Below are 24,610 nucleotides of genomic sequence, written 5' to 3'. Positions count from 1 at the left end.
CATCTAACTTATTTCTTTTAAAATATTTGATGCAACATTAGCAAAGAGCTTTGTATGTAGTTATTTACTTTTATATATTAATAGAGGATTTATTATTTATTATTTTTATGTTTTTATTTGATTTGATGTAATTTTATCAATTGAATAATATATTTTTTCCTCCGCATCATAAAAATAATATATGATTTAACTTGTAAGTCATAACACTAAATCAACCAATAATCAACATATTAGTATAAATTATTAAAAAGAAAACCCGTTTATGGTATCAAAGAATAAACTCTCAATATATATTCTTGCGTACGATTACTTCTTGTAAAATAGAATGACATAACAAGGAATCTATAAATAAAGACAATAAGAAATTGGATAAACTTATCTATGATATAACATAAAGATAAGGAGTTTTGAATTTTAAAGAAAAAGTATCCAAAAAAAATCCCATCATTTCAGAGACAAGGTTGCCCGATTAACAGAAAATTAAATTAATTTATGTTATCGAAAAAAAAAAAAGTTTGAGGTTCAAATTTTATTTGTTTTTTCTGGGTGAGAATGACCGTTAACTCGTAAAGGTTTCAGTTAAGTAATAGAGAAATGTGGCAGACGCGGGCCGGCCGTCAAGACTGAACAATCTTTGTCTTACTATGACCATTTCCTTGGCCTCTCTCTTTACATACCCTCCTCACAGCGAAACCAAAACAGAACAAAGGCGCACACGCATGAACAATACACAAAACTCAAACCTACGAGAGAAGCAAAAGAGGAAAGACAGAAGCTTGTAATTTGATTTAATGCAACATCGTCTGCACTCAATCTCTTTGCTTCATCTCAAAACCGTAGCTTAATTTTCACAAAAACTAAGGGAGAAAAGAAAAGAAGGTTCCTTTGCTTGAAGAAAAACGATCCCTTTCTTGTAAGTTTCTTCCTTTTTATCCACTTTTATTTGCTTCCCTTTCTTTCTTGTCATCTTTTGTTTATAACCCTTTTCTTTTCTTCTTCTGATTGATGCTTTTGCCTTTAGGGCTCTTGGATTGGTAAAGCACTCTCTCTTTTTGGCTTTGGCATCTGGCCGCTTGTATTTTCTCTTCTCTCATTTTCCTTTTCTGGGTTCTTTAGAATGTTAATTTTTTGGATGTATTTTCCTCAATTGGGTTTATGCCAATTAATTAGTTTGGTTATTTTCGGTTTTCCTTTTGGTAGGCAGTTGCAATAAAGTGTTTTGTTGTCCCAAAAAAGTTTTCTTTACTTTTTCTTTTTGTCAATTTCATCCCTTCTCTTCCTCGAATCAAGTATTTTTGAGTTTGTTTTTTTCGAATAAATAACTTTACGAGCCTCTTTCCTCTATCTGTTGAGCTTTAGGTGTTGTACCATTCATTTCTGTTCAAATTTTCTTAAGATATTCTCTTAATTTTGCTTTAATGGTTAGAGCAAAATTCTTCTCAGCTTTCTATGGGGTGGCTTTTTCCTTCCTTTGTTACATGCACTCTTAGGGGCTAGTTATTCTGGTTTCAGTTGCGAAGTCCTGAAGAGTTTTATATGAAAATTTAAAAGCTTTTAGATAGTTTCTAATCGTTTGTAGTTTCTGTAAACAGGAGAAGAAGTAAACAAGAGAGCTTGATCAAGGGGATTCCTGGATTGGCTTATAAAATCTGATTGTTGAGTGTAGCTGTTTCTGAGAATGGGGGATCATTTTGTATTACTAGTGGACCGCTTGCTGACAGAATCCACGTTGGAAGCCGCAATTGAAAGCAGGAACAAATCTTTGCAGGCCACTGCATCAGCAGTTGATGACACAGAACCTGTCAATTCCTCTCCAAAGGTGGATTTATCGTCACCGAGGAAAATTGTGGAATGCAGGATATGCCAAGATGAGGATGAAGATTCAAATATGGAGACTCCTTGTTCTTGTTGTGGCAGCTTGAAGGTTAGATTGGTGCTTATTTGACTGGCAGTTTTCAAATTTTGAAAATGTTAAATTCTGTTTTAAGGTTCTTTAACCTGTCCCCCATTTTTTATATTTTTCATGTTCTATTTGTTCAGACTATCCCAGAATTCTTTCACTATGTATGATTTGTTTCCAATTTTTGATGAATTTTTATCCAGTTTTGCTGTTTAGAAGACAACATCATCAATATCAGCTACCTAGTTATTTTGGAGCTATATATTGCACTAATTCTCTTTATTGTTAAAAAAGCTTCCATGAACAAGCATGATGTAAGTTAGGTTTGAGTCTATATCAAGTCGACATTTTAGGAAAGATAAAATAAAATATTATTATCACTTGGTCTATTGGGTGGGTATTAGGCAACTTGGCATTACCTAGTCATTTGCTTCCTCTCCCTCTGCCTATTTTTCGAGAAAAAAAAAAAAGGGAAAAAGAACAGCTCCTCAACAATGTAAAAAGCCTTCTTTCTTTAGAGCAATTGACACACGAAAAATTAGTTCAACACACCATCTTGAGGTACTGCATTGAAGTTTGTATCTTTACTTGTTAATTCTGAACAATAGTTCTTGACAAGTGCAACACCATCATTCTAATTGTATAAAGTCAGAAATCCTTAGTCCTTGAGTTTACATGTAAACTTTCCTGGAAATATTTCATTCAATCTTGTTGCACAGCATAAGCTCACAATCAGTCTTTCCTGCCATCAGAAGCACCATTAACTTCTTTTCTTAATTTGTCAATAGCATTATCATTGTTTACAAGTTTGACCCGAAATTTTGGTTCACTAAGCCGATCGAAATGTGAGACTGCACTACCCTGAATGTGGCTAAAGAGAAACATCTCACACACACACACTTCTCTTCTTGAATTCAAGTTCACGTGTTTAAAGAAGAAATTATTTTTGCTTGTGCCCATAATACAATTTCTACCTGCAGTTCCAAGAATGTTTAGATCAATTTTGCTCCTATATATATAGCCTTCAATATGCCTTCCTTTTAACTTTGTGTTTTCAAGAATGTGTTCCTTGGGAAGCTCCAGCAAGGTAAAGTGAAGGGCTTAGTTAAAGTCGGGTTAGTTCAAGATTGATTGTCAATTTAACTAACTGGCCTATCAACTAATTATTAGTTTTCCACTTCTACAAATTTGTTTCAATGCAACAAATACTCTTGTATATATTACATTATCTGTTTACAATTGAAATTTCGTAACACCCTCTACTTTGTTACAGTATGCTCATCGCAGATGTGTACAAAGATGGTGCAATGAGAAGGGCAACACAACCTGTGAAATATGCCATCAGGTTACTGACTTTAAAAAATCATGTTCTAGTTAAAGCCTTTTTCTTTTATTTTCCTTTCAAATTCCAATTTCTTCATGTTGTATAGAGCTCAAGTTCTTCTGTGTATAGTTTATCTCTGGTGCTATGTAAGACCAAAATCATCTGATCACAAATGTGCTACATTTCAGCATTTCAAGCCAGGCTATACTGCACCACCTCCCTTGTTTCAAATTGGGAGTATACCGATGAATTTGAGGTAATCTTTTTTTTAAGTTTAGTGTATCAGTTGACTACCTCTGATTATGTTAAGAGATTTAAAGGTGCTTCATATTTCTCAAGAATTTTATCAATAAAGTACCCTTTATGCTCTTTATACCAGGGGAAACTGGGAAATTTCCAGGAGGGAGTTAAACAGTTCTCGCTTTATAGCAGTGGTCTCAACCGATCGTAACTTACTGGATTCTGGCTATGATGAATATTCAGTTTCCAATACAAGAAGCTTTATATGTTACCGTACAGTCGCAATAATTGTAACTCTCTTTCTCTCCCCCTCTTATCGTGTTTGTGTGTGATCTTTCTTTTGTGTATGTGTATATTGACTTCTGACATTCTCTAAATCAAGTTCACTGTTCAAACAAATAGCACAGTTTGGGAGGAGAAATATATGATATTTTGTAGTTTAATACTTATAAATATTCTGATAAATGCACTAAGCTAAGTATGCTCATCTTTTTGACACACATGACTAATGAAGATTAAAAACAGTTAAAATTTTAATATTAAATTTGGGCTGAAAATTATGAATCTCATTGCATAAGAACTATTACTTCAAGTTTAGTTCTAGCAAATTTTCTTCGAGTGAACTAGAAACTCTGGTTGAGAGTTTAGTCTTGTTCTTCAATTGCTATCATTCTGACAGCCCTTTACCCAATTTCTTATTCTTTTCATCTGCAGTTCATGCTTCTTTTGATTATGCGACATACACTTCCTGTCATGCTAAGCCGAATAAATGGGTATTCTTTTCTATTGTTTATGGTAAGACAATTTTTATTTTTCTTGTTTTTGAAGATAAAAGTTGCCAAATTCTTTACTTTCAGACTATGAATTTACGCCCTCTCACGTTATACAGTTGTTTGTACTTCGGACTGTTGGAATTGTCCTACCACTGTATGTCCTGGTGAAAGTAGTGACGGGCTTTTATCGTCACCGGCAGCAACAGGTGAGTTGCTGTTGATTCAACTCATAGTTCTACTGTTATGGTGTGTATGTTAAAGGTGAAACAGTTTGCTTATTGAATGCTTTTTCTGGTTGGCCATTAGGAGACACCAGCTTCATTATTTACTCAATCAGATGAAGAACCTGAGCATTCTAGCGTGCAACCTCAGTCTCACATAATTAACGTCCGTTGAAAGCAACATAGGTGAACCAAAAGTTATCACCTGTTGTGAGCAGGACACGCCTATCTTTCTATTCGTTTTATGTTTCAAGGTAAATTAATATATTTTCATTGTTAGCCAACTTCAAGTGGTAAAAGAGTAGAAAACTGGAAGGTGTGGATCTCTGCTGATACTACAGGACTTGTAGTTTGACAAAGAATTGTTTTAGCTCTTCATTGACAAAAGTACTGTCTTAGCCGTACAACATGTTTTGCAAATTGTCTTAGAAGAACTGTACAGTTTGGGGATGATCCCACTTGTATTTAGTCATAGAAAATATACATCCAAGCAAAACAATCCTAAGAATGCACTGTCTGTATGAACCAATCTGCAGTATACGCAAGGAGCATCAGCAATACAAGTGAATATAATTATATACTCCAATGCTCTTTCCCCTCTTTTATTTTAGTTGCATTATGTTTTGTTTTCCGTGATGGAAAACGTGTTGCAGACAAAAGTAAAGAATGGTAAACTATATTATCAAATTATATTATTCTCACGTAATTTTATTATATCGGTATAATTCTAACTAATAAATTATATATATTGCCCGAACAGCATCGCGGGGTATCACTCTAGTAGAATAGTAAAAAGGGATTCATAAGTGAAGACTCAGATATGCGGGTAGGAAGAGCATTGAGTTTTGTGTGTGTGATCGCACAACCTGGAGACACCTGTTATCATGCGAACAATTGATATGCCCCAGACAATAGTCCCTAGAATTGTCCCAAGGAATATTTCCTTGTCCTTTTTTGCCCCTAAAGAGATGCCACAAAGACCTTGAAAACATATTAGATACCTTAAGATTGGAAGGAGATACGCATAATATTGTCAAAATTCAACATGCAAGAATAAAGCATGTTCTCTTAATTGACCTTAAAGAGGTTTGCACAGTATCCCCATTTTCAAGCTAGTGCAGTTCTTCACTGTTTAGTAGTACCAAAATACAAAATTGTTCTTTACCGTTTACCATATCAAGAACAAAAATAGGCCGAGAGAAGGAATTGGACGACACTTGTATCAGACACTTCAGCAAAAGTAAATCTGTGCAAGTACCCATGCAGCATGTCAAATGTGAATAAAAAGTAAGAAAATAGATATGGAACATTTCTTTCTCAAAATTAAGATTATGTTAAATCTATACAACCAACCCAAAATGAAATTTGATGATGATGATGAGCTCGAGAGAAGACTGGTAAAGAATAGGACCTCAAGAGGGCGAGTTGGTATAAGCCTGTAATCTGGATTTCTACTTGGAGCTTGAGTTCATCCGACTGGGCATCTTAAAGGTTGTGTTTGATTTTTTGTTGTTTTAGTAATCTTAATTCCAGCTTCTCCTTGGCCTGAAAAGTGGCGGAAGGAAATCAAAATAAGAAAGTTACCTCCTAATTATCAAAACCTCTCTCTCTCTCTCTCTACACCTCCACCCCCACTATTTTTCACTTCCCTTTCACACTTTAAACCTTTTTGAAAGCACTCATATATCCTTAAAATTATTAAATGTTCTTTAAAGAGTGTAGTTGGTGGTAATACTTCCGATTCTTCTGCTGAGAACGCCAGTAGCACGCAAGTGCTCCAAATGCACAGCTAGCAAGAGCAATAGCCAATGCAGCACCCAAAGGCACCACAACTGCGTTCGTTGAGGCCACCAAATCATCCAGAGTAGCCTTGGTCCTATCTTCAGCAAGAAAACCCTTTTCTTTGTACAATGATACAAGCGTATTTCCATAATAACTAATTAAGAACTTGAAAACTTCATCCTGGTCCCACTCAATCTGATTACTTCCTTGATCTTTGGAACCTCGGGAGTGATAACATGAAGGACAAAGCTGCTTCGGAGGCCAAATAATCTTCGGGAACTTGGGATCTCCAGTTTCCAGAGATGCTTCTTCCTTCATTAATCTCTCATTAACTTCATTGTGTGCACTCCACAACCAAAGGGCAAAGTCACGGGCTTTGCTGAAAGGACTAGTAACCCTGCAAATTGGATATCTGCAGTTAGATGAAAAAAACCTGTACATTTGAGAAGTAAATAACTTACTTTGGAGTCAAATTTACCTTGAACACATCTCATAAAAGTGTTGACGGCACTCCTCACAAATAAAGAAGTTGTGAATAAAATCACATATAGCTGTAAACGCAAACTGGCTCTCTCCATCCTCAATCCTCACAGAGAGTGAATGCATTAAGACCCATAATCCACAACTGCAAACAAATGTGAATAATTACTGACACCTTATAAATTCAATTACCCCTAAAGGAAGCTCTGTTATAATTGACTTTATATGCATGGCTTGTAATTGTTGAAAAAGAGATGCTCTTTGTTCTCAAATTATAGGCACAAAGGAAGACTGCCAGTTTGATAGAGTAAAACAAATTTTCATGACAAGGTTATCATTTCTTTACATCAAACACTGCAAAATAGCTTAATTTGTAGTTGTGTAGTTCTATTGGTTTTGTTTCTATTATACTACTTAGTGTGGAAAGATGGTATATGATTGATGAAAGAAACAAGCACATTAGCAGTCTTCTCCATTGTTAGTAGCAAGAAATCCATACACCATATCCTCCCCTTCACAACAGTTTTGAATCTGAGAACTTCAAGTTGAAAGTCCCAAGAATCAAACCACTGGTCTGGCCTCTTGGGGACAGATCAGCAGCCTACCATCTCGGGAGTATAAAATTTGCATTGAAAGCAATAACATTTACATGAGCATACATGGGTGCATTTGAATGGTCAAGAAAATTTACAAAAGTCAAATATTCTATGTTCATATCAGAAGAATTTGTGGTTGACACATGCCCCATTAATCTGGAAGCAAGCAAATCACATCCAGAGCAAACATAAGATCTTTGTGACTCTATCTATAACACCAAATAGCACAACACAATATCTAAACTCCAGTTCTTTAGTACAAAGCTAATATTACTACAAATAGGGCAGCAGTTTCCTTTCCCTCTTCTTTGACCATCTTTACTTTTATCTCCAACAATCCCACTGCAAGATTACGACTTCATAACCATTCCAGTATATTGCCGCTACTGCCACCAGAATGGCCTTGCCATTAACAACTTGGCATCATGCTAAGTCCAGCAAATAAGCTAACTATTTTCAAGTAAGCCTCCATTTTGTTTCGCAAAAATGGCCTTCCAGAAAATAAAAACTTTCCGGATGAGGCATTTTCTTGAGAAACTTATATTTCTGTTCTTTGGATGACATTGTGAAAAATACTTTATGTTATTTGATAGTGCCATGGAAAATCTTTAAATATCTTTCAAGAAATGAAACTTACCATACTCCATAAAGATGAATATTCTCATAAAAAGTACTGATCAAGTCAAACAATTTCAGGAGACGCGAATTGAAAAAAGTGCTCTTTTTTTTTTGTCAGCAGATTTCGGACATAAAATAATCTATTTTGCAATTAAACACCAACAAGAAGTGTTTCTGGCTTTTTAATTGTACACATGCCTAAAGCCCTCCTACCCAGATTTTCTTTCTTCCTGTTTTTCTGGGACTTCCTACCCAGTATTTTTTTTTTTTTTTGCTCAGCACTTCCTACCCAGATTTTCACATAATATTTTCAAGTACCAAACCAAATTTTCTACCAAAAGTTTGAAATTGCACAAAACATCCAAAATCCTAAATCCATTCAACAAAATTTTCAACTAGATCAACATATTGTTAGAACCACAAACAATGGCAGAGGTCTTGACTGTCGAGTGTGAGTCTTGGGCATACATCTTGATCATCAACATGGGTCTTCAAAGGTAGGGTGGGTCTTGCAGCATCAAAGAGATTTGGCTGAAACCACTGAGGTCTTGGGTCTTGAGGCATGGTCATGATGGGTGATGAATGGGTCTTGACTGGATTTGTAGAGGAAAGTGAGAAGTGGTGATTGAAGGAGAGGAGAAGAGGACACTGAAAAGTGGAGGCGATTGAGTCGCGATTTTATGGAGGATGAAACAAAAAAGGAAAGGGAAAAGGAAAGGAGAAGGTAGTCACTGCCAGAGGGTAAGGGAAGCGATGGTTGTTGGTGCTAGGCTGTGAGGGTCAATGGTATAACTCGGCGATATTTTCAAGTTGACATGTGCACTATAACATTAAGGACCATAGAATAACTCCAAATGAAAGAGAGCAGTATCTTAGGCTCTGTTTGTTTCATTGAAAATTATTTATTTTAAGTCATTTTCCATGGTTTCTGATGTTTGGTTTGTAGAAATTAGGTGGTCAATTGGAAATAAACTTGCAATCTAAGGAAAAAGGGGGAAAAATTTGGAAATTCGCTTCCATTTTTCTAATCCAGAAGACAATTTTCAAAATGCAAAACGCACCCAAGCCCTTTACAAACGGACCTAGACCCTCTTCCATATAACTGTAGCTTCGTGTTTAATATGGCACCTAAACAACAAATTTGTTCCAAGCACCCTACTAGCTACATGTACTTTTTTAATGTGCCCATCTAACATCATTAGTTTGTGATCATGGTATGGCTTTCAATCGATCAGATTATGCCATGTGTCAGTTATGTGGGAAAAAGCTGCGTAGCTGGACTGTTTGAATCAAGCTTTCTGAATTTACTCAAACTCAAGGAACAACTAAGGATTTCTTAAGTATCTAATTGGGCATGGCTCTCCTCTAGGGGTGTAAATGAACTGAAACAAGACAAGCTTTACTCCACTCAAACTCGGTTCATGTTACTGGGAACTGAACTTGAGCTACAGCTCAAGTTCAGCTTCAATACTTTATTCAAGCTTAGCTTAATAGCAAATTGCATTAGCTTGGACTCTGCTCAAGCTTGTTTGAATTGAACAAAAACCAACAAGTCATAAATTTATTTGAGACAAAAAATTCACAAATTCAATTGGAACAATGAAAAACAATCACAGAAATCAAAAAGATTGGTTACTTTTATAGACAATTAATGTTAGACATACAAGTACATGCTCTAAAAGTATAAATAAAGAACAACATATATACTCTTCTATTTTTTATAAAATTACTACTTTTATCCTTCAAAAAATTTTAAAAAAAATTAAAATAAACAATAGAGAACATTAAAGGGTTAAAAGTCTTTGAAGTACATGAATTCTTCTCGCATTTGGATTCTTTAAGAATGAAATTCTAGCTGGTTTCAGAAAGGAATTCATGTGCAATAGATATAAACAGAAGTCTCATATTCTCTTTTAACTCGTTTACGCCACGGCTAACTATCCCAAGTTAGACATAAGTATCCATCTATCGGTTGGCTATCAAAAAAGCATGCCACATATACACATCATCACCATGCATATGCCAAATGGCCGAGGACCAATAATGTGGTGATAAAAAGGGCATCCACCCATGGTCATGTGGCATGAACATCATCGTCACATTATCATCACATCATCCACTGTTGCCAATGCAATACATGTGTTGATGATGTGTACAAGCGGCATACCTTTTTTATAGCTAATTGACAAATAGATGGGCGGTAACAAATCTTTTAAAGGTAGCAGATGATAAATGTAAAATTGTTAGGTCAAAGATGACATGAAAAATTATAAAAGGTCTCAGACCTCCAACAACTTTTCAATGCAATATTCATTAGAATGTTTTATTTGTTCCATTACTTAAACATATGGATAAATGAGTTTAGTTGGTTATTAAGCTGTAATGTTTAGATTGTAGTGTCATTTATTATTGACTTAACTTAAATACATGTGTGACAATAGTAATAACACCTTTTGTCATTGATTATTATGTTTCGATTGGTTCTCAAGTAAATGTGGATTGTTAATTTTGCTAAAAGTTATAATTATTCTCACTTCTACTAAATTTGCTTTATTATCCAGATTTATAAAAAGCAAACCATATAAAGTGCAATTTTCTTTTTTGAGATATATGTGCAATATTAGTCCTTCAAACCAAATAAATAGGTAAATTTTAAACATTTATGTCATCTTTTAACGAATTGTTTTCTTTTCATTTCTTTATCATTAATGCAAATGAATCTCACTGCATTATAGGTTTTTTGTATAACTTATTAAGTGACAATAATAGAAGTAGCAACTATAAACATGTTGGATTAAGTCGTCTTATGTTAGCTCATTTAGATTTTCAGTTGTTTATAATTCAAAATTACTTCAAGTTTCAAGTTGTCCAAGATTGCGCCGTTCTGGGGTCCAGATTGTTAGCATCAAATAACATTAGGTTATTTTGGATACTTAGTGTCAGTTCATTTTGGTTTTGATTCATCTAAACTTTGGTTGTTCAAAGTTTTGGGCTTATCATGTTTTAATCATTTGGATTTTCAATTGTTCAATTTTTTGTTTTTCTAAATTAGTCAAATTGAGTTTAGTTTCGAATAGATTTAAGTATGATTTTGCTATATATAAATCACAATTATCATTAAATTTGATTGGACATATATTAATATAATATAGGATTTTTGTGTTTAGAAATAAAGTATTCTGAATTACAAACAAGAATTTATATCTTTTAATTTTTAGTCTTTTCACAATAATTTCTCAACCTTATAATTCAAATAAAAAAAAATTGACTCAATAACTTCATGTCTTTCTCTTTTTTCTTTTTTATATAATCTTCAGCAGTTGTTAAAATAAGTATATTTTGCATTTGTAATTATGCATTAAAATAAATATATCTTTACTTTAGAAATGATTGCAGATTTAAAAAAATCTTAAAGATTCCCAAAATAATATGCATACGAAATGGGCGGAATGGCTATTCCGATTCCAAAAATATTTACGATGTTCAGTATCTTATCGATGGCTTCTCTTGCGTGCGAGCGTGTGTGTGTGTGTGTACGTGTACATATATGTGTATAAATCTAAAAAGTAAAACAAAAAATGTAAAATATATATATGAGCTGTTTGTAAACATAAACAAGCTGAGCTCAGCTAAATTCAAACTTAATTAATTTATCCAATGAGCTTGAAAATGTTGTTCAAACTCGTTTATTTAATTAGTAACAAACATAAACTAGCCTACGCCAAGCTTATTCACAAACTCCTTGACAAGCATAGGTTGACAGTATTGGTTTGCTAACACCCTATTCTCCCCTATTGCCTCTTTTTTTTTCTCCTTTCTTTATCTATAATCCCATAGATTCCCCTCTCTCTAGACCAACACCCAAGACCATATTTTTTGTAGGAATACAATTTCCATATTCTATGCAATATGTCAACAAAAATGCTATTCGTTGAGAATTTTTAAAAATTCGTTGATAGCCAGAAAGCACAGAAACGGACACATAATATGAGAATGACATGACATGAAAATTTCTAGAAGATTAGGACACGAGTATGGCAAGACAAGACAATAAGAAAATATTTTTATATTCTTTAGTGTAAAAATATAACATCAATTCACTTTTTTAAAAATTAAACATTTATAAAGACCACACTTAAATTTTTAAGAAAAAGCCCAAAAAAAAATTAGCTTATGTTAAGGCCCAAATTTAGAACTAGGCTTATGCCAATATTGCATAGTTAACTTAGGCCCAAAGTTAAAAATCCTTAATTCTTAATTTTATAACTAAAAGTCTATTGTCCACATTTTTACCAAATGTTTAGTTCACAAAAAAGTTCATTATTTGTTGTAAACAAAAGTAAAAAAATGTATTCTTAATTGTAGCAGATAAGAATTAAACAAGTCCATTGTCTATTACCCAGGCAGTACATAGTTTCACGAGAAAAAATAAAAAATAGTGAACAAAGAAAAAGGGAAAGGGGCTTCTACAAGTAAATCTTGTTTGCAACTATCTTTGAACTTTATTTTTATTCTACAAGGGCATATTTCCACCTTCTACAAAATAAAACCTCAAAAATCCTATGTCCCTCCTATGTTGGGCCATGTCTTAACTATAAGTTGCGGTTGTCTGTTTTTTTTTTTTTTTTGCATATCCCAGCAAGTCCAAATGCCCAATAAGTATTTTGCCGTGTAGGAGGCATGTCCGTGTCAGACACGGATACGACATTGGCACACAGGGAAGACAATTGTGTCCATGCTTCATTGGTCTTGTTCCTTGATTCTAAATTTTATGAAATTTGTCAAGACCTAAGTCTTAACTTTAAAATTTCCCTTTGAAGGATTTAAAGGTGAATTTACAATTTATTCACATAGGCCAACCCTGGTCAAAGATTTGAGAATTTAAAACATTTTGAATGCAATAGATGGAGATTACACAGCCGATGCTGCCAAACGTACTTCAATTTTCATTCATGGGTTGTGAAATTTACCTTGCTTCACTACATGTTCACTCATGAGGAAGATGTTGATCTTGGTATCTTAAATTCTCATAATGGGTGATTGAGTTGGTGCAAGTCTAGTGAGTCTACAGAGAGAGAAAGAAGGAAAAAGGAAAGGAAATACAATGAAAGAAGAGAGGAAAATCACATAACAATCCGCTGCGTGGGAGTGAAAGAACATGGTAGAGAGAGAGGGTGAAGAACTTTCTAGAGAAATAAAGAACACAGACAAGAACAATGAAACTACAGAAAATAACTTTTTTTCCACATAATTGACATGCATCTTGAGATAATTTGCTAAAACCACATCATTATCTCTAACAAACATTATTACTTAAATGGCATATTAAAGAAAATTGGTAATTGTGGGGGCAAACTAAACAAATGTTTAGTTCAGGTACCAAATTTAAACATTGAGTTGTACTTCAAGTAACTGTTCCTGCAATCCTCCTTTTAATACATCAATGTAATGTCTCACAATGACGCACAGACAAAGTAGACTCCCCTACATACTGGTGTCCTATCCATGTTTAACATGTACACCTTTCAACACGGCAAAATACATATTGGACATGCAGAGACACAACAAAATAATAGAAATAAAAAATCGACCATGACCAAGACACGAACAAGACATGCCACAAAAAGGAGGGGAAACCAAATAGATATGGTATGGAGGGTTTTTTTTTGCATTTTTCATCCTAAATTTTGCCCTAAACAAAGGTAAGAAAAGCCCAAAGAGGAATTACTCAAATTCTTCCTCACTTAAAACCCACACAATCAAACCAAAAAAATCAACCAAATATCTAAATTCAAGAATCACCAATTAATTTGTTGAATTGTTGAAACTTAGAAGATGGTAAAATTCTAAGGACTCCAGATATGGAAGTGGTGTTTTGCTTGCTGAAAATGCAGGAAATAAGAGATGGTAGGTGGAAGAATGCCCTTGTATAAGGAAAATGAAGTTCAAAAATAATCTCAGACAAAATTCACCGATACAAGCACCCAATTTCTTCTTCTATGTTCCCCATTTTAGTTTACCTTTTAAAACTTTTTATTGTGTGGGCAATGGACAATGTACTCTTAATTCTCATCGTCCACAATTAAGAATGGACCTTTTTTTTCTCAAAAGAATGAACTTTTTTAATTACAACAAATAATGAATTCTGTTAATTACAATTCATGATCTCAATATTTGGTGAAAATGTGGACAATGGACTTTTAATTGCAATTTAGAATTTTTAAGTTTGACCCCAAGTTAATCATTTAATATAGGCATAAACTTAATTTTTAATTTCGGCCTTATTTACTTATGTAGTGTGAACATAAGCCTAATTTTTGATTTGGAGCTTTTTCTTAGAATTTTAATTGGGGTCTTTATAAAAGTTTAACTTAAAAAGGAAAAGGATGGATGTTAGTATTTTTACATGGAAAAAAATATTAAAAAAGAATCTTTTATTGTCACATCCTGCCATAACTGTCCTAGTTTTCTAGAAATTGCCATGTAGCCGTTTCCATGTCATGTCATTCCCATATTGCATGTCCGTGTCTGTGCTTGCTAGGTGTCTTATGTTCACCATGGTATGTCAAGATGTAAACATGAACGAAAGCACATACGCTATAATAATTGCACTCACATCTATAAAAGCCTACTCCACTATCCTACCTATTTCCTATCCATACAGGAAGAATCCTATGCAAAGACCCTACAAGAAGAATGCTACAACTTTATGGGTTCATAGAGAAGTAAAATATTTTAATACCAAAAGCAACGTCTAAAGAGAGTGAGTGGAACCTCAGATTGGAAAAGATGATGATTTCTTTGAAAATGCATGAATTAAAAATTAAGGAACTTTAAATCATTACCTAAAGCCCCTGGTATAATTCTTGCTGCCACGACAAAACATCTGCAAAAAAATGAAAAAAAAAATCCAAATGGCATATAAGCAACCATTAGAAAAAGACACTCAATATAGTATTATGAAAAGAATACATTTCATCTTAAACAAAAAAAGGAATAAATATTTTATTGAGCTTAAACTAAAAGGAAGCAAAGCAAGTGCCAATCTCACAGCTGAAAAATATCAGTCATGATAGTAGATAAATGGAGAGGGAATGGATCACACATGAAATAGGTGTAGTAACTACTTATTGCTAATAAAACCATGAATTGTAATATCAGAGCATTTTAGGTCATGCAAGCTAGTTCACTATTTCCCACATCAGCCAAAATATTATTGTATCTAAAGCAAATAAAATGCATTTAACCCTGCCTAGATGGTGTACATAATATCAACAATTTCAAATATATGCAAGGAAAGAAAATAACAAACCAAATTTGCCTTTTAGTACCTACCCAATATCCACGGGGAACTTCCTTCCCACAAATCTGGAAATTGCTTGGCACCCCTTTCACATTATTGGTGGCAACTTCATGTCTATCAGATGACCACATATCTGGTGGGCACAAGTCATCGAAGTTTACAAGTACTTCTGCACTTCCCTTGCGACACCTAATACACATATTCTAGTAACGCAATGAAGGAAGCACCATATAAGGTCAAGCGAAGGTACATACAAAAAAGTAGGATCTTTACCTCCTGGAAGGATGATGAGCCACTAAAAGCTGAAGGTATTTTATGAGTGAAGCTCGAGTTTCCGATTTAATCATCTACGGGACATTATTTTAAGGAACTTTAGAAGACAAAATATTCCCAGCCTCATATACATATACATAAACACACACAAACACGCACACGAGACAGGAAATTTCACACAAGATAGAGAAATGCCCACCTTGTGTACTAAAATGATGTCAAAGGCAGTTGTGGTAGCCTCCTCCACATCATATATGGCTCGAGCAATCTTCCACAAGCCCAATAAAAAAGAAGTTAAAATCCTAAGCAAATGGAATAACCTCAAACATGCATTTTCGTCGAAGAAAATTGGAAATGCAAAAAAAGACCTGTCCAGGGTCCGATATATTTGACGGAGGATGCTCGTTTTCAAATTTCTCATCATCTAAGCCATAAGAGCTGAAGAATAAAGCAGTAGAAATCAAATCAGAACTAGAGCTAATGGTCAAACTTTTATAGATAAGTGCAAATCTTTAGCATTTACTTAACAGTATAAGATCAATCAAGCACTTTTTAGAAATATATGTGAGAATAGAAGCAGATTTTCTTATACTCCAAAACTTCCCCAGGGCCGATGGTTGCAGTACCCTACCTTCGAAAGGTCTAAGTCCCCCCCCCCCCCCTTCCTCTCTTTGTTTAATCACCAAAACAGTAAATAAAATAAAACAAACTGTTTCCTAGTACTAACCAAATGATTGATACCATCAGGTGTGACAAAGGAAACCTCCAACTATTATTTTGCATTTTTTCCATAAATTATAATTCTTAATTTTTCAGAAATCAAGTGCAGACTTGAGTCAAGTTATGTGTTACAAAACCAAACACTATAGAAACCGAACTTGCTGGCTTTCCTACTCAGACACACTTTAGCATAAATTAAACTTCTGGCATGCATTAAACTATTCAATCATAGTCTGTATCAAGGATTTGTGATAATATGGGCACATAGTTCTATGCACCTAAGCATAAGCTGCCACTGAATCTGAAGAATACATACTAAGATGCATTTGATTTAATGGCGCAGGGGTGTTGTGAAGACACCTGGGCATTGTGAAAAACACCAATCGTGTTGAGGTTAGAAAACCCACTAAAGTAAATCACCAATCTTGGCAAGGTTAGAAAACCCTACTAAGGTGAAAAATAGCCAAATGCCCACTTTGGTTGACCACACTAGAACCTCTTGCTCTTTTGAAAAGAGTCTAGAGAAATGAGCACACCTACTTAAAAAAAATATTCTTTATTTATTCTCAACTTGAATAACTAAGCCTAAGGGCCCTATTTATAGTGTTATAGGTCCACATCCTAATAAAACTCTACTTCAAGTTGCCTAATACAACTGGAGTAGTTAACAAGAGATTTAAATAAAATAGGTGTTCTATTCCTAAATAGAACATGACTAGTCTAATCAAATAATAATCCTTAAAGTACTAAAAATCCTAATAAAATAAAGAAAATAAAATCCTAAATCAATTAAAATTAAAAAAACTAAATTAAATAAAATAGAATTCTAAATGCTCCTGCATCATTTAATCTTGCATTCTATTAACTATCAAAATATATTCCTGCATGTGGTGTCAATAATTACAAGATTACTATATAATTAACATGCTTTTTACCAAACATTAAGCAGTTTACATTGGAGCTAGTATTTTATTTACCAATAAAGATGGCAACCATTTAGTTTTCCTAACTTATGATAGGCACAAACCTAGAAAATGGGCTAAGCTCAGGCCAGTATCAGATAAATCCCTTACAAGAACGAGCTCCCTAATTTGCTCCTAGATTGTGTTAATTTGCCAACTCAACAAACTGATTATTGAGCGATTCCCAAATATACAAGTACAGAAGAACAATTTTCGGTAAAAACTTAGCCTCTTTCAGAATAATGGATAGTAAAGCCCCCATGATTGCCTTTACTTTATGATTTCATAATAATTTCAAGAGTGCACCTGTTCTGATTATAAAGATGCTGATATTAAATAAGTGATGGATGAAGATACCTCATACCTGCCTATTTGCTTATTGATCCAATTAAGCAAGCGCTCCGCTGTCCGTCCATCATCAATTAAACGTATTTCACTTTTCGCTTGATTGGGTTCCCAGCCAGCAGATACAAACTTTGTAGGAGGAGCCCAAAACAGCATAGGATAGTGACCCACAGAAAACTTATCACAAAGTTTGGTATTTATCTGTGCTGCCAAACAAGTCAAAGAACCAAAATAAAATTAACAAGACATACTTTTCAACAACTGAAAACAAGAGTCAAAAAGATTTGTGTCAAAAGGAATGCAATATTTTATAAAGCGTTTAGTTACCAGAACAACGCTAAATAAGTGGTAAATCTAAATACATTGCCTAAAAAAAACAGTTAACTAACATGTGTACATTCCAACTCTACAAAATTCATAAAAATAATTAAAAAAATAATGATATTACCAGTGCTACTTATATTTAATTTTCGTACTAACAACTTTAACTGCAACTGGAATGATGTAAAACAGCTTGGAGGGGAAGGGTTTATGATAACAATATCCTGAAATCCTTAAGAAAATAGGGAACACTAGCCTAGGGTTCCTTGATTGCATCACACAGAAAGAAAACCTAAGCATCACGCCTAGGGTTCCTTAGGAGTCACAACTAAGGTTGATTGCATCACACAATCTCAATGGTAATAATGCTTAAACTTTCTCATACTAATCTCATAATAATGGTCTTCCAAAAGAAAGTACACTGATATTCATCTAGGCTCCTAATCCTGAAAGAACTAGAACTCATATTTCAAGTAGGAATTTAAAGAAAATACGTAAGGCTCTTGACAAAAACTAATAAACTTGACTTAAAATACCAAGTATAACCTAGATCGATAAAATATTACAAAGAAGCCCCATAACTACAACACAGTAGCAAAATAAAATCTTTTATAAGCCAATCACTCAATTAGCATCTTTACATTCTTCATCATTCTCCCTTTGTTGGAGAAATCTCAACCTCAGAGTTTTGAATTGTTGACGTAAAATTTATTGCAAAATCCGTGAAGAGCATTGCCAACAATAAAGTTTACTTGTGGGTCACAAATCCTCAACAAAGCTACTTGCGAATCATTCTTGAGCACACCTCAAATAATAAAGTCAATGGGAAATTTTTCTTCAAATTCCTCAACTGTTGTGATAGTCATGAGCTTGATATCTAGAACTGGAAGAATATCATCAAAGGAAAGGGCTTCACAAGGCAGAACTTCAACAAACTCTCCTTTTGCTAACTCAAAATTTTAAGTACAACTTGTTTAATCTCAACATCTTTTGTTTTGAAGCACTTCAACAAACACTCCCTTTGCCAACTCAAAATTTTAAGTACAACTTGTTTAATCTCAACATCTTTTGTTTTAAAAAGTTGATTGTGCATCAAAATCTTCAAGTGGCTGATCAGGTTGCACCTCTGGTTTCTTGAGGTCTAATGTTACAATGGCATTCTCCTTTTCTTCCTCAAGAATGTCAACAACCACTGGAAGTGTGGTTTAACTCTCCGACCTTGAATCTCCTTAACAATAAATTTATCATTGCTGATCTTATCTTAAAACTCATCTTTAGCTTGAAAATACTTGTCAACAAGTTAGAAGAACAAGATTGAGACCATGAAGTCAGATTTTTTTGTAATTCATCCTTTATTTTAAGTAGGCCGTCTTAGTAATTCTCTTTGATTTCAGCCCTCAAACCAGCCTTCAAATAGGCTGCTGCTAGGTTAGCATCTTCCTCAAATTGACTTCTAATCATTAACTCATCAAATCTATGCATTTATTCTGCCACTAGCATGCTACCTTGCTTAAAAGTAAGGGCTTTGTCATGCTTCTTGTCCAGATAATTAGGTGGCATAAACCTTTCTCTAAATTTGGCTTTCATATCATTCCATGGACTCATTTGTGGCTGCCCCAACCTAGCTATGTTTCTCTCTCAACACCATGCCACCATATTTTGGCTTAGCCCAACCAGCTTCATCTTTGCAAATCTAACCCTTCAAGCATTCGACATGTCATACAAATCAATGTACTCCTCAGTAGAGGAGAGCCAATCTGAAATACTATAGGATCAACTTTCCTTCAAAATCTGGAACATCAATCTTAATTTCCTTTGCTATATCACTTGCATCTTGCACTTATTGCCATCCTCTTTTAACCACTTTTGACCTAGTGCAACTCATAGTTTTGCCTTTGAGGAATTGCTTGAGTAGTTGCTACCTCAGCAAATTGTTTGCCCCTGGTATAAAATTTTTTAAACACCTCTTCAAAGTTGGACAGTAATCTTGTTTCTAGTGAACCCATATCTCCTCTCAATTCTGACATAATCTTCTTGGTTTCTTCATGACCTTGTTCAAAAGCCTCAAACTTTGAATTCAATTCTGCATTTGACACCATTGTTAACCAGAATTATGGGAACAACCTTTGGATCTTTAAGCTCAGAGACCAACTGACATAGATGATAGAACAGCTTGGAGGAGATGGGTTAATGATAATAATAATCTCAAATTCTTAAAAGAATAGGGAAAACTAAATAAAGAAAAGATCCCTAAGCTCCGCACCTAGGTTTCTAATAATTCTCATTTCTCATAAACTTTCAGTAACATTCAACAAACCACTCCATGTCCAGAGAACCTTCGATTCATACCAATTTGAAACTTCTAGATACCTTGTGGACAAGGTTAGAGATTAGTTACATGATGGGAATAAATTCGGGACCCAAACTAATATAGAGCTGGCATGTAATTTGGAGTTCAGAGATTATTGCTTTTTTTTTTTTTTTTTTGCTCTTGACACAAGTCATTTATGAGACCCTTCAATCAACTTAGGTGTACTAAAACCTTTATTTCTAAGGAAGAATGCCAATGATAGATAAGGACCCAATTAAAGGGGGTAGAGAAAATTTATGCCACAGAGGATGGAGGGGGGATGCTAAAGATTTGGATTTGGCTATTGACAGTTGACAAAGTTCAATATCAAACAAATAAACTCGATCTACAAAAGAGGGAAAAGAACACTGAACTAATATTTTAAGCTCATGCAAATGAATTTTGATATATATTCTCAAATAAGTAAAGAAGTATTAACAGATACCTTTTAATGTTTGGCAGTGTTAAGAAATGCTTAAATGGAGCAATAGCTCAATACAACCTCTGAATGATCATATCAAATATAATTGTCCATCTGTCACGTGACAGATGCTATTCAAACTGCTCGTTCTAGCTATTAAACATAAGATATTACAACTTTATTATAAAAGAGTCTGCATGTAGACTAGATTTTCAACTGATCTTAAACCCCAGAATTGTGCTAGTGAGGCAAATATAAGCCATTGAGGAAACAAGTATTTTTACAGCACTATATCCACAAGGCTGCACCTTGGAAGTATTCAGAAGACAAAGTAAATACCTTTAATGCACAGTCTACTCGAGTCATCAATATGATACCAGGATGCACAGCCTCAGGTCCATTGAAAAGCCTAGCAACTTTTTCATAATGGGGCTGCAAAATTGTAGGTAAAGCCGCAAAAATCATTAGAAATGAATATATGAAAAATACTAACCGCAATATATACCATATGATACCTTGTAATTTCTGCAAGCAGGGCACCTGAAAAGTGATAATCACACAAGAGGAATGTCATATAACATCATAAAATTGGCACAATGCATGGAATTCAACCACTAACTACATAATACTTGACTTTACGAAAACAGGCAAACACACTGCATGCAAGCACATGTGCCAGTGCGCAGAAAGGTGCCATTCATATGGAAAAAGAAAGCCTTTTGCAATTATAAACTACATATAATTAAACAAACAAAGCAACTACAAGGAAATAAAATTATATTGACGGTACCTGGGTATGTTGATAGTAAAATAACACAATACATCAACCTGGGCTATGAAACGTGAATAACTATAATTAATTGGTTTGCTAACCCTTGTCCTACACTGCAACTAATGAACTCCAAGGGTCCGGTAGAAGTATCCATGAAGAACAAAGGGCTTTGACAAAGCAACTCCAAAAAGTTAGACATGGGGATGCATTTATTATGAACTTACCCATAGAATGTCACAAATATATTAATACTAATTTATCAGATTCTATATTGTAAGAGAAAACCCTCTTTGTGTTGGGTAATCTTTGAATTAAAAGGAACATTTGCACTGGCATCCAAATGGGCTTTTACCAGAAGTACATGCTGTTTGAACACATCAACTGTCACTAATGTAACAGTGATATGTGTCATAGATCCTATAAATAAGGTAAAAAGTGTAATTTGTTCAAAGATCAGTTAGCCATTGCCATTATAAGCAAAGCCTAATGTCTTTATATCTCCAGCCTGCAAGGCAAAGCACAAAACATATTTCCACCATGCAAATGGTTGACAATATGCCACAGGCCATTTGGAAACAACAAAATGTCACGGTGAAACAGAGTTAAGCAAGGAGAATTTTGTCTGTGGCTTCAAAGGCTTATTTTTGGATCTATTTTGAATTTCATTCCATTAGGTCCAGTTCAGAAGCAGGTACATGTCAACAAGGCAGTATCAATTTTCCTCAAGTTTTGCCAATATTTGAATGATCATCCCCTCATACCTATGTTCATCCGATTCCAAAGGTGTCTAATTTCTAAGTAACACAGGTAGTTTAGGGGAAAAATGATGCATTACAGGTTATAATATCATTCAAGTTTGTACAAATAGACAAAAAAGGACAAAACTTTGAACATTGAATTAAAAAAGAAATTTAAATTTGTAACTGTTATCGCTGGAATTTTTTACTTCAAGCAATTACAGAACATAATACTGATACATTCAATTACATGCATAGGAAACTTTCAAAGGTTCAATATGTCAATCCCTACACTTGAAGCTATAAGATCCTTCTTTATTAACTCAAATAGAAATTCCTATTCTCACCATGATAAGAATTAAAAATTTCATTAAGTAAGAAATTCACAAATAAAAAAAAAAGGAAGAACTTTTTCTTCAACAGTCAACGGCGTTAACAAAGCTATAAAAGTTTAGCATAATTTTCGTGCTTAAAGCTCAACATTTAATTACCTCAAAAAAATAAAGCCCAAGATTTAAAACAGTTCCGCAGCTAAGAGTGGGCACATAAAAGAGTACTAACCAGTGAGCGAAGAATTCGACTATAGCGTAAGTGGCTGGAGTATCCTTGAGAACCTCATCGAAATTCGTGATATTCAATTCGACGGCGTAGTCCTTCGGATCACTACCGCCGCCGCCGCCGTTGTTACTGCTAATCTCTCGAAGTACCGTTCGCGATCCCGCTTGCAACGACGTCGCTTTTAAGATCCAAAGGTTCAAAATCAAAATCCAATATACAACAGACATCGGAGAGAAGGAGAGAGAAAAAAAAACTGATTGTTTAAATATATTAATTTTGTTGCACAGCTTCGTCGGAATCGAAATGAAAGCTTTTCTTCCTTCTTGTATTTTCTTTGGCGACGTTTAAGTGGACGTTTTATTGGATATTAAAATTAAAAAAAATAAAAGGAGAGAGATCTGTAAGTTAGGAGTTAGGGCGTAGCGGTGGTGGTGGTGGTGGTGGTGACGGGTGGGGCTGGAAATTTCCGGTGGACAGGGTTGAGAATTACGATTCTTTTCGGTTTGAAACTTGCGACGATTAAGTCTGTGTGCAACGATCGTTGTTTATTGCAACGTACGTCTGTACTTTTTTCTTTTGAATAAATCGTGACAAGGCTTACCATATTAACTACTAATATATTTTATTAATATATTGTATTTCATCATATATTAATTATTAATTAGATAAAATTTAATAATGTAATATAAATAATAAATATATAAAAGATAAAGACTTTAATAAAAATAGTAACACCTTTTTGATATTGGTTTACCTTTTATGACTTTGTTTATGTTTATTACGTATTAAATATGCAGACAAATCAAATTCACCAAAAATTTTCAAATTTATTAGAATTAATCTTAATTATTTTGGAAGATTTGAAATTTTGTGATTCGTTACAATGCTGAATAACATTTGCTTGTATATAACAAAGTTCATGCATAGTCATTGGAATTATAAAAACTTTAATATTTTTTTCGAAACTTGAAAAGTATTTATATATATTTTTTGTAAATATATCTAAAAATATTTAAACATTTTCTGTAGTTAAAATTTCCTTTTGGTTTTTCGATATTAACATTCTTAATTTTGATTATTCTTTTTTATGATTATTGCATCTTTTATTCAAAATACCTTTTTTTAGGGAAATGCAAGTAGGTTTGTGGATTTTTCTCGTGTTAAAATATTTTAAACTTTATGGTTGAATTGTAAAGCTACTTTCTTTTTAGTGAATTTTAAACTTCTATTCATGAAATATAGAAAACAATTTAATATATATAAAGACAAAAATTAAATTGTCCAAAAGATGTATAACATAATTGGAAACACATGAAAGACTAGAAAAGAAGTGAACCGCAGAGTACTATAACACTAAAATAGAACAAAATATCTAAGTGCTTGAGGTTTATTTTATTGTTTGGCCGGCATCTCTTGTGCAAAAGTAGTGACATAATTACTTCTATATCACTGAACATGTGTCACCATTGGACTCTATTTAGGGACAATTTTAATCTATGTTATTATTGTAGATGTCTTGTTTCATAGAAATTCATGATTAAGAATTCTATATTAATTTTTTTGGATTTTATTTATTTATTGAGACTGGCAAAGTCTGAATTAAAAGCCAAGGGACTACTACACATTAGTTAATTTATCTTTTTTTCTTAACAATAATTAAGTTATTTAACTATTTATATACCCTAAAATAAATAAATTAGCTTAAAGTTTATTTGTACGAAAATTCTAGTATTATTGTATTTAATGGTATTGAATCAATATTCACAATAAAAATAATTACGTAGAGAAATATAATTTTATAAAATGAGATGTTTGGTTTAGCGATTCATATACATGGGGTTTAGGGTGACCTTTAGCATGATTTATATGTTAATTAATTAGAATTGCATGTTTTAGGATTTTACTTGGCTTTCA

General features: G+C 33.7%; 2 protein-coding genes across 6 annotated transcripts; one reads left to right on the top strand and one right to left on the bottom strand.

The window, feature by feature from the left end:
- Positions 598–5,044, top strand: LOC18609734. 3 transcript variants are annotated; one of them, XM_018115653.1, is made up of 9 exons: positions 598–913; positions 1,022–1,034; positions 1,593–1,924; positions 3,174–3,245; positions 3,413–3,480; positions 3,604–3,754; positions 4,179–4,259; positions 4,354–4,443; positions 4,544–5,044. In XM_018115653.1, exons 3-9 carry the CDS (start codon positions 1,679–1,681, stop codon positions 4,631–4,633), a joined length of 798 nt encoding a protein of 265 aa, XP_017971142.1. In that variant the 5' UTR covers positions 598–913; positions 1,022–1,034; positions 1,593–1,678; the 3' UTR covers positions 4,634–5,044. The 3 variants fall into 3 exon arrangements, with proteins under 3 accessions (XP_017971142.1, XP_007045063.1, XP_017971143.1); XM_007045001.2 differs by lacking the exon at positions 1,022–1,034 and having other exon boundaries at positions 599–913; XM_018115654.1 differs by lacking the exons at positions 598–913; positions 1,022–1,034 and adding an exon at positions 1,341–1,359.
- LOC18609733 (sulfhydryl oxidase 2) lies at positions 5,489–23,275 on the bottom strand. 3 transcript variants are annotated; one of them, XR_001926687.1, is made up of 13 exons: positions 22,700–23,275; positions 21,145–21,169; positions 20,969–21,061; positions 17,557–17,738; positions 15,879–15,948; positions 15,710–15,778; positions 15,511–15,584; positions 15,270–15,426; positions 14,780–14,820; positions 6,719–6,865; positions 6,194–6,637; positions 5,870–6,003; positions 5,489–5,704 (listed from the first exon to the last, which is right to left on the bottom strand). XR_001926687.1 is itself a non-coding variant. In XM_007044998.2 (12 exons), the coding sequence occupies exons 1-12, from the start codon at positions 22,921–22,923 to the stop codon at positions 5,982–5,984; spliced, it is 1,548 nt and encodes a 515-aa protein (XP_007045060.2). In that variant the 5' UTR covers positions 22,924–23,275; the 3' UTR covers positions 5,489–5,981. The 3 variants fall into 3 exon arrangements, 2 of the variants coding, with proteins under 2 accessions (XP_007045060.2, XP_007045061.2); XM_007044998.2 differs by having other exon boundaries at positions 5,489–6,003; XM_007044999.2 differs by lacking the exons at positions 5,489–5,704; positions 5,870–6,003 and having other exon boundaries at positions 6,115–6,637.

Source organism: Theobroma cacao, chromosome 2 (genome assembly GCF_000208745.1).
Source record: "Theobroma cacao cultivar B97-61/B2 chromosome 2, Criollo_cocoa_genome_V2, whole genome shotgun sequence".
Taxonomy (NCBI): Eukaryota; Viridiplantae; Streptophyta; class Magnoliopsida; order Malvales; family Malvaceae; genus Theobroma; species Theobroma cacao.
The sequence above is the reverse complement of the archived record's forward strand: the minus strand, read 5'-3'. Positions and strand labels throughout refer to the sequence as shown.